The 10,575-nt window shown below is 49.7% G+C and overlaps 1 protein-coding gene across 1 annotated transcript in view; it reads left to right on the top strand.

Moving 5' to 3' along the window:
- Positions 1-8,814: 8,814 nt before the first annotated feature.
- Positions 8,815-10,575, top strand: part of ttn.1 (titin, tandem duplicate 1) — a gene marked incomplete at its 3' end in the record, with an annotated part of 159,120 nt that continues 157,359 nt past the window's right edge. Inside the window, 2 exon segments of the mRNA XM_061822179.1 lie at positions 8,815-9,152; positions 10,235-10,360. Coding sequence (XP_061678163.1) covers positions 10,270-10,360 — 91 coding nt within the window.

Genomic DNA, 10,575 nt, shown 5'->3' with positions numbered 1-10,575 from the left:
CCCCCCCCCCCATCCTCAGCGTCCAGAGGAGGTCCATTCACGGCTATGACGTCAAACTTGTTGCGCCAGGCAAAGCCCTGGAGTGACGTCACTATGTAACATTAACCTGACTGTGACGACTTTGCGCATGCTCCCTGGCCATTCCAAATTCAAAAAGTTTGCTCATTTAATTCGGCTAGGGAACCATTTGCAATTCCCAAACTCCCAAATTTCTCTTTTTATTTTATTTTATTTTTTTACCATGTTATTCTTCATTATTCACCAAATAACTGAACGCGGGTGAAACAGAAGTGCCCCACAAAGAACAGGAAGTACCCCCCCCCCCAAATAAACAGAAATTGCCACAAAATGAACAGGAAGTCAACCTAAAGCGCCCAAAATTATTTAGGAATTCTCTCAAAGATGAACAGGAAGTGCCCTCCAAAATAAACAGAAATACTTGTTTGCAGCTGTATCACACAAATAATAATAATAATAAAAAAAAACATACATTGTGATCTCTGGATTTTTCTTTTTAGATTTTCTCTCTCCCCTACGATGAAAATTTCAGACCCCTCCGTAATTTCTAAGTGGGAGAAGTTGTAATAAAGCAGGGTGTTCAAATACTTATTTCCTTCACTGTACAGGTTGTGGAGAAGCATGAGCTGGCATTCAAGCAACTTCTTTTTCATGGACACACCCGCTGATATCAGCGAGGCAATGCCAAACTACGGGTTACAACAGCGTGGCTTTGTAGTAAAAGAGGACTAAATATGACTGTTGAACAGCCGAACGTGTACGTCAAGCAAGAATGGGAAAGAAAAGCTTCAGCAATTCGTGGCCTCAGTTCCCAAACATTTATTCGTTTGAATGTGGTTCAAAGAAAAGGTGACCAGGTTAGGTCATGCCAGCTTTTTGGGAACACGTTGCAGCCATAAAATTCGAAGGTGGGGATTTTTTTTTGCAAAAAACAAGTTTATCAGTTTGAACATTAAATATCTTGTCCTTCCACTGTTTTTATTTAGAAGTTACACAACGTCCCAACTTCGGTGGAATTGGGTTTGTATAACTCATTCAATTAACGTTCTGTTTTGTTGCGGGTGACCTCCCGCCCGTCCCGACTGCCTTTGGGTGTGTCATGGACTGCGAGGCAAATAAGTCCTCACACCGATGGGGGATTTTGAACATGGAAGAACACTGGAGTACCGAAGTACCGAGTAGCAGAATATGGAGTGGTTGCATGGGGTTTTCCCTGGTACACTGGAAAACCAGCCAACCTGGATTCATACCCCCCAAACTCAGATTCGAGAGGCAGACATGCTCACCGCTAGACCCCCACGCCACAGTTTGGTGAACATAAGTTGACCAAAATAATTGAATTTGTTGTAATAAAGTAAAGTCGCCAGCGTTGATCACATCGGGGCTTTCACGTTGATGCGTGACAGGAAAGGGCGTCATCTGTATGAGTGGTCACCGTCAGTCGCTTGAGTGACAGCGTGTCACCCAGCGGTCACGTCCAGCTTCCTACCGACAGTCGGTCGAGCTCAGATAACGTCGTGAGGCTTGGAAGATAGCGGCCGAGTCAGGAAATGCGCGTGGACCCAGGCAAAAAATAGTCAGGTACCCTGACCAAAAAAAAAAAAAAAAAACAAGTCAAAAATAGAAAAAATAAAATTCAGTGAAGGATCAATTCCAAAACCAAATCAACAAGCATCTCCAACCCAAGTTTCCAGCAAATAAATGAATACATATCTACGTTGCTATCAAAAGCCCTTTGTCAGTCTTGCTTTTGTTGTTTATTTCGTTTGAGGTGTCACAAAATCAAGAAATATGAGCAGCACCTTGTAAATTTCCCTCTGCCCTGTTCAACCCCCACGAACGCTGGGAAGGTAGTCATAGTCCAGAGCCATCCGGTAAGAAGAGGTCTTTAAATAACTAAATTATTTCTTCATAAAAATGACTTTTCACCCTCAAAATGAAAGACTATTGCCCAAAAAATATATATATATTTTTAAATAAATTGTATTACTTTTTTACACTAAAGAAACAATGTGACTTTTTTCCCCCAAAATGTTTTGAATTTTCTAAATACGACGAAAACAAGATCCCCCCCCCACCCCCCACCTCCATATTTATGAACATTTTCTCGAAAGAAATTAGACAAAATCATCTAAAATTGATGAAGCAAGCCTTCTGGAAAGTAACTTCATGGTAAGTAGCCTAGTATGTAACGTCCTAGTGGCGGATTTACACGGCCCAATCAACTCGTATCAGGGGTTTCCGCATCCCGTACTCCCGAAGCACCTCCAACAAGACTCCCCGAGGGATGCGGTCAAACACCTTCTCCCAGTCCACAAAACATGTAGACTGGTTGGGCAAACGGCCCAAGGACCCAGCTGAGGGCTTAGAGCTGGTCCACTGAACAGTGGCCAGGATGAAAACCGTACAGCTCCTCCTGAATCTGAGGTTTGACTTCCCAAGGGAGGCTCCTCTCCATTCCCCCTGAATAGACCAGTTCACCACTGGAACAGTGCCACAAAAGACTACCTTACAGCCACGGCTCCGGTCGGTCGCCTTCGCGATAAAGGTGCAGGCCACGGTCTGCTCAGAATGAATGTTCACTGCCCCGGAACACGGGCAGTTCTTTCAGATGTGCTTGTTGAAACTCCTTTTGTCAGGGGATTCTGCCAGATGTTCCCAGCAGGGCCTCACAGTACGTTTGGACCCGCCAGGTCGGACCAGCATTTTCCCCCACCATTGTAGCCAACTCAAAACCAGGTGGTGATCAGTGGACAGCTGCGGCCATCCCTTCACCTGAGCGTCCAAGACACTCGGCCGCATGTCCGATGACATAAGTGCGTGTGGGCAGTCCGTGGTGAGTCCAACCCCTCTCAAGAAGACTGGTACCGGAACCCGAGCCATGTGCGGAGGCGGGGCGGAACCTCTCGACCTCACACACCAGCCGGGGCTCCTTACCTGCCGGAGAGGTGACATTCCACATCCCTAGAGCCAGATTCCGTAGCCGGAGATGGGATCGCCAAGGTCCCCGCCTTCGGCCCCCACCCAGCTCACGCTCCACCCGACCCAGAGGGGGAACCCGGTGACCCACATCCCGACAAGTGACATTTTTACTCAATATAGGGGTTGATGGAAACACTTCCCTCATTTTCCCAAAATAAGACCTTTTCGAAAACAAACCTCTTTCCATCCATCCATCCATCCATCCATTCTCTCAACTGGTTGTCCCCACTTTGAACTAAATAGTATCTTTGAGTCTTTATTTTCCGCAAAATGTAGGACACCTGAGGGTAACTCCGTGTATGGGAGGTGCTTGCGGGAAGGTTTCGTCTTCCTGTAGGTCAGGATGCACCTCGTGTGACCCCTGATCAGGTGTTACACACCAAGTGTAACAAAGGTGGATCCAGGCACCAGCTGCGACAACGGCCACACCTGGCCCCGCCCATTGCAGCTTTTGCGTTTGTGTCCGTTTTCCCCGACGTGCCGCGTCCTCGCGCTCATCTCCGGCCCGCTGGCCGCGAGAGTTACAGGCGACTCGAGTTGGGTGAGCCGGATAGCTGCCCCCCAACCCCAACCCCAACTCAATAAATGAGGGTTCCCCTCCCACCCCCACTCGACAAATGCACCTCCAGTCAGCGGGGGTCTCGCCATCTGTCCTGGACTTCCTGCTGGGAAACAACATCCAGACCCAGTGGGGGGACAACGCTGATGCACCTAAGTCACTAATCCAGATGAGCTCCTCAAGTGAGAGCAGGTCATTGTATTAGGATCATCACATTTACATGAGCACAACATGAGAAAAATCAGCACATTCGACATAAGCAACATAACGGGACCGCAACATGAGGAATATCGCATTCAAATGACCACGAGGGACACCAAGTTAACATGATCGCAGGAGGAACATCACAATGTTCCAAATGATCACGTTAACGCACGCGGCGTCAGCAATATCCATTGACATAACAACGGGCAACCAGTTCAGGGCGCACCCCGCCTCCAGCCGGGGCATTGCCGCCACCCTTGTGAGGATGAGCGGCTCAGAAAATGGATGGATGACAACAGCGTTTACGTGACGAAAACTTGATGAAAATTACATTCACATGACCGCAAGTTGAGTTAACATGACAACAAGGAAAACGGTTCCCATGACCTCCATGCGAGGAATCTCTTATTAATATTAGCACAACATGAGGAATATCATGTTAAAATGGCCACAACATGAATGATGTTAACGTGGCCACAATGTGAGGAACGTCACGTTCACGTGAGCACAACACGAGGAGCAACAGCACATTAATGTGACCACAACATCAGGAATATGCTGACAGGAACACCCACGAAATATGAAATGCTGTGTTCATTGACACCAACATGTTGAGAAAAGTGGCTTGAATGTTGTGCTCATGCGAACGAGAGGAGGCTTTTCATGGCAACCACTCGCCGATCAGCACTTTCACATCTGATTCCAAAGAAGGGCTCGGGAAGCCGGCCAGAGAGCCAAAAACCGGCAGCGGACTTTGGCGCAGGCCGAGAAGCGCCGGGGGGAGGTCGTCGACCCGCGGCGGTTGTCACGGGAACCTCAATGTCGCTGTCACGCGGACCCGCTCTGACGGAAACGCCTCAATGGACGCTTTGTACGGCCGAGTCGTCGGGAAGACCGTCGGGGACCGGACGCGGTCCGCTCAAGACCGGCGAGGACCCGACGCGGTCCAGCTGAGACGTCACGCTGGTCCCGTGGGTGGAGGAAAAAAACCGCTGGCAGGAGATCAAATGCGGAATAGGACTTGCGAGAAGAGCGACGCAAAACGAGCCGACATCCGTCAGGTCAACACACAAAACATTTCGACACACGCTGCAGCCTCACGGCGAGCTTTGCCAAACGGCTCCAGCAGGCCTTTCCAGGTCAACGTTGGCAACTCCGAGAGCGGCCTGCCCGCCGTCCGGCGGAGGACCTCCCGCGAGGCCCAAAATCAATCGTGCAAATCCATCACGTGCGACGTTGACATACATTTCCAAAGCACGGCCGCACGATCCCAACGTGAATCGACACGCCGGATGAGAGCCGCACACCAAGTCCAGCAAAATCATGCGGCCCACCTACGCTCCGAACGGGTCGGGTTTAGTCCCGGCTCGCTTTGCCACGTGGAGCGAGGAAAGCCCTTCAATGTCTCACTTGATGAAAGAAGAAGTCTTCAAGCGGGAAGAAACTGCACACAGGTGAGGCTGGGATTTGAACCCTGTCCTCAGAACTGTGAGGCAGATGTGCTCCACACAGGTGAAAAGCTGCCGAGAAATCAACTGAACAATCAAGAGAATCACTCGTGTATTGCGGGCTCTCGGACACGATCCCGTCGGAGCCTCCGCGTCCTGGCCATCGGCTCTTCCCGCCACTTCCCTGGTTGGGACTTCACAGAGTCGACCATCCGCATGCCGCGCACGACGGATTCGATGCCGTCGCGTTTCCGCTAAAAGTCAATCCGAATGCAAGATGGCTCCGTTGCATTCCCTCTTTTGACCTCCACTGATACTGGGGGCCTTCATCTGGCTTTGTCCAGGGTCCACTTCAGGGTCAGCATGTTCCCTCTTCAAAAGCCTCCTCATCACTTTCACCGTCGTCTTGCCGTCCACCTGTCGCTGCATCCGTGGGTCACTAGTTCACTTGTCTCCAAGCACAAGGCAATTAGCTACCCACTAGTATGGAAGAGTACTACACGGTCACTCTACCGGGCGCTAGACCGCACAGGCCCACAAATTGGATCATTTCTCACGGCACACTGGCACACTGGTTGAAGAACTCTGGACGAGGATATTCTTCTGGTAATCCATTGACTTCCAACATCCCCAAACCACGCCAGGGTAGGTTTCTAAATTGTCCATGTTCTTTCTTTCTCTGGGCCTTGCGATTGGCAGGCGACCGGTTCCGGGTGTGGCCCGCGGGGCGCCCGGAGTCAGCATGTCACGAGCCAGTCTTTTTTCCAATCTGTTTTTAAGCTTGGCTTTAGCTCCCTCTAGTGGACACAAGTGCTTCTTACAGCTTTTGTTCAGCGCACCTTTGGGACGGCGAACAGTCCGGGGTCGCGCCTCTCGCCCGGAGTGAGCCGGGACGGGCGTCGGTGACTCGCGTGAGGATGAGCACTTGGGAAAATGGATGGGCTTCATCTCTTTGTTTTTTTTTTTTTGTTGTTGTTTTTTTTTTTTTTTTTGCTTATTTTTCACATCAGTGACCTTTTCAGGTGTCTGGACTTGTATTTTTTTCATGACTTTACCTTTTACTCACAGAATACTTTCAATGAACGTAATCCGCAGTTGTTGCCCCCAATTTCTCATATGTGTCAAATTGATTGGCTGACTTTGGTGCAGGCTCCGTGGGTGGGGGGGGGGGGGGGTGTTGTCGGTGGCTGTCATTGTTAAGTTGCAGCTTTCACATCCCATGATGCCCTCCTGCGTGTCAGCTCAGCCAATGAGAAGTCTCCGGGGAGAAGTGGTGGTGGTGGTGCGCCCCTTCCCCACCCGGTATAAGAGGCTGACAGCGGGTACTGCCCCCCCTGAGCAGTTTTCATTCCCAGCCTGCCTCGGCTGGAGGACTACACGGGGGTGTAGTTTTGTCTTTCGGGGGGCCCAACTTTGAGGAGAAACTCGGAGGATCACGAAGCTGCCCGTCTTTATCGGGGGCGGGGGGCTCCGTCCCAACATCGGCAGGCGGCCTTTCACGTGAGTAATAACACGGACGGACACCCGCCCGGATCTCCCCGTCGCCCCTTCATAAACAGAATCGTGGCATTCATTTCAGAAAAAATGGCTCACTTTGTGCTCAGATTGCAACAAATTGGACAGAAATCCAAAATAGCTTTGGGGTCAGGGGCCGATGGCTTTTTAAGGGAATCGTCACTTGACCGCGCCCCCTCCCCCCCGCCCCCAACCTGTGCCACATGCTGCCTGTCAATCAAAATTCTAATTTTAGCAGCAATGTGCAGCATTCAGCCAGTGCCGCTCACTGACACCCAGTTCCAATTTCAACTTTTTCATCCCTCAAGAATTATTGAGTCGACTCGCTTCAATAATTCACGTCTCAACACATTTGGGCTGAACCCAATCGATCGGATGCCAACTTTTGAGGTCCGACGTAACTTTTGGCCTTCCCGGGCGTCGTTTGAGTGGTTAGTGCGACCGCCTCACGGTTGTGACGTTGAGCTTGTGTTTGTCAGAGTAGCCGGCAAACCTGCACGTTAGGTTTATTGAGGACTCCAAAGCGTGCTCGGGTCTGAATGTGTTGCTTGGTGACCAGTCTTGGATGTAAAAGTCAGGTGGGATCAGCTAAAGCTCACCTGCGAGCCTGAGGATGAAAACCCACGAGAGAAAAAACAAAGGTTGTCTTCACAAGGGGGCGGAGCCTTTCTTTTGGCCGATCCGAAGCCTGATTGACATCTTCAATTGATTGGAACAGGATGTCCACTGAAACGTGGGCGTGATGATGATTATTTATTATTGCAGATGAGGCATTATTTGTTCAAAACCGATCAAGGACTTTTCCTTTCAAGAACTTTTGTCAAAAAAAAAAAAAAAAAAAAAGAAAATCACAGAAAGGGACGTTATAAAGACTAAACATCTCCTAAAATGTTTTTTCTCTCTCTCTCTCTCTCTCTCTCTCTCTCTCTCTGTATGTATGTATACATATTGTGTGGAGTGTATGTTTATGATCCCACCGGGTCCGGTTTGTCAAGTCGCCTCCTTCAGCTGCCGCCGTCCGTCATCTCCGTCTCAGCCAAACATACCCGTACACCTATTAATAACTTGCTCAGTGATTTTGGGGGCAGTCAAGTGTCGGACTGGTCTGCCAGCAAAGATCTTTGCTGACGTGACTGACGTGACGCAGTCTCACAAACTACCCAAAAGTCACATTAGTACTTTGGGTTAGTCCCAGTTCTTTAATTGCACACATAGTCATGAAAAATGGTTATTAGTAATGACAACAACAGTGGAAAATTAACAAGAGTTATTTATTAGAACAGGGGTGCTCAGACTTTTACTTACCCCATGATCTACTTTTCAAGCAGTCAGCCTCTCGGGTGTAGATCAGTGTTTTGCAAACTTACAATCAACAATAAAATACATTACTCACCAAATCAAGCCGACTATGAAGTATAAATCTGAATGGTCGCTTTCAACTTTGTTGAATTTTTTTGGTTTTTTACCCACGTTGATATCCTTGTCATTTTTTTCTTGGTGTAAAACGGAATTATTGCCTGCAAAATGTCTTTCACAATGCCTGTTGAAAGCTGAATGATGCTCCCAAACAGTTTTAAGGTTAATGTTATGTTGCCTCCTAGATTTTAAATACAGGATGAGCTTTTTGCACTTTATATATATATATATATATACAGTAATCCCTCGTTTTTTTTGCAGTTAATTGCTATCAGACCCACCTGCAAAAAGTGGGGTAAATGACTTTTTTTGTTTGTTGTCGTCTTGCTGGGAATGCTGCATTATCCCCTATCAATGTGGCTTCCCACTACACTGCTGTACTTATGTATGCTGGCGTTTTTTATGAATTTTTTTCCTTCAGCGGTCCACGTCATCGCGCATTAGTACGTAGTGATCCGGCTTTTTTTTGGGGGGTGGGGGTGGGGTGTCCGCGATGTAGAGAGGGATTACTGTAATCATATCTGTGTAGTCCAACTCCACAATTCAAACAAAATGTCTGGTCCAGCCCTGGCTGCGCTGACTGCCACACCTGCGCCTCATCCTGGCTGATTGGCCCCAGCGTATAAAGGACCGTGGGGACGACTGGTCCGGCGCCAGATCGTTGCGGTTCGTGCCCCGTTCCAGCGCTCCCGTAGCTCTGATCCTTTTCCCGTGTGCACCGACCGACCCCGGAAGCCCGACTCCTTTGGCACTTCTGCCCGCATTGATCGATCTCCCGTGTACCGACTCCTTCCTGCCCGCTGACCTGCTCTTTACGCCCGACGTCCCGACTACCGCTGCTGATCCCCGTTTTTCCCAAATTACCTCTGCGTCTCCCGTGTACTCCTGCGTTTGGGTCGTACCTCCGTCTCGATGGGTCGTGACGGAGCGATCTGGCCAAAACGGGACCCAGCGGGAAAGACCGACGCAAGGTAGACCGACCGCCGGAGGACCGAGCCTGTCTGATCTGGGTAGGCTCCGTGACGTTCTCCGCTTTCGTGTCACACGCTCCGCCGCCAAGCTATGAATACGTCCCGACCACGACCCGTCCAGCACCTCACATTCTATTGGAATTTGATTTTTCGGACTACGAGGAGGACCGTGATTTATATGACAGCCTCCCTGACTCCGACTCGGATTGTTTCGACTATGAATCCCTTTGCCCGATCTTTAATCCCAGTCAGTTGGCTCTAGCTCCCGAGCGTCTTCGCCCGGTAGGTCCGAGTCCACCAATCCATTTGAGGGAACCCGCTTGGCCATCTACCCGGGACCTCCGCGTGGCGGCCAGAGGAGAGGCCAAGGCCGGGCGCTCCCTTGTGCCTCCCGCTGCGCGGCAACAAAGACGCCGTCCTCGTCCACCCACTCCTCGCCCGCAACGATCTGGCGCCGGACCAGTCGTCCCCACGGTCCTATATACGCTGGGGCCAATCAGCCAGGATGAGGCGCAGCCAGGGCTGAACCGGCAGGATCATGACACAAAACAATTTAGTCATTTCAACAACAACAGAACAATAACACAATTGTACCAATAGTCCATCCATTTTCTTAGCTGCTTAACCTCACGAGGGTGACGGGCAGGAGGCAGGCTACACCCTGAACTGGTTGGCAGCCAATCGCAACGCACATGGAGACAAACAGCCGCACTCACAATCCCACCTCGGGGCAATTTTGAGTGTCCAATTAATGTTGCGCATTTTTGTGATGTGTGAGGCAAGGGGAGTGCCCACCCGGAGAAAAGCCACGCAGGCACAGGGACAACATGCGAACGCCACACAGGCGGGTCCGGGATTGAACCCGGGATCTCAAAACTGCGAGGCCAACACTTTCCACCTGAACCACCTCACCAATAGTAATAGTAAAAAAAAACAAACAAAAAAAAAAAACCACTTGTAATTAGTCGTACTAATAATAACAAAAAAGTAACATAATAATAATAATAATAATTCAAACAATAGCCAGTAGTTATGTTAGTCATGTGTTGTTGGTCTGGTGTGAACGGTGCGGTTCAGTGAGTTTTTGAAGAAAGTTCCTGCTCCAAATGTTTTTGTTTTAGGCTGCCAAGCAAACAAGAAGAAGAAGAAGAAGAAAATGTCGACACAGGCGCCAACCTTTACACAACCGCTTCAGAGCGTGGTGGCACTAGAGGGTAGTGCTGCCACCTTCCGGGCGCAAGTGTGCGGTAAGAAAGACTCAAAGTACCCAACTACAAACAGGCGCACTCACCATCACATCGACGGGTCAATTTAGAGTGTCCAATTAATGGGGCACGTTTTTGGGATGTGGGAGGAGAGCGCAGTGCCCACCCGGAGAAAACATGCAAAGTCCTCCGGGATCGAACCTGGGACCTCAGAACTGTGAGGCCAACGCTTTTTCAATATGCGACTGAAAAATGCA

This window comes from Syngnathoides biaculeatus, chromosome 6 (genome assembly GCF_019802595.1).
Source record: "Syngnathoides biaculeatus isolate LvHL_M chromosome 6, ASM1980259v1, whole genome shotgun sequence".
Taxonomy (NCBI): domain Eukaryota; kingdom Metazoa; phylum Chordata; class Actinopteri; order Syngnathiformes; family Syngnathidae; genus Syngnathoides; species Syngnathoides biaculeatus.
This window is presented reverse-complemented; position numbering and strand designations above follow the sequence as displayed.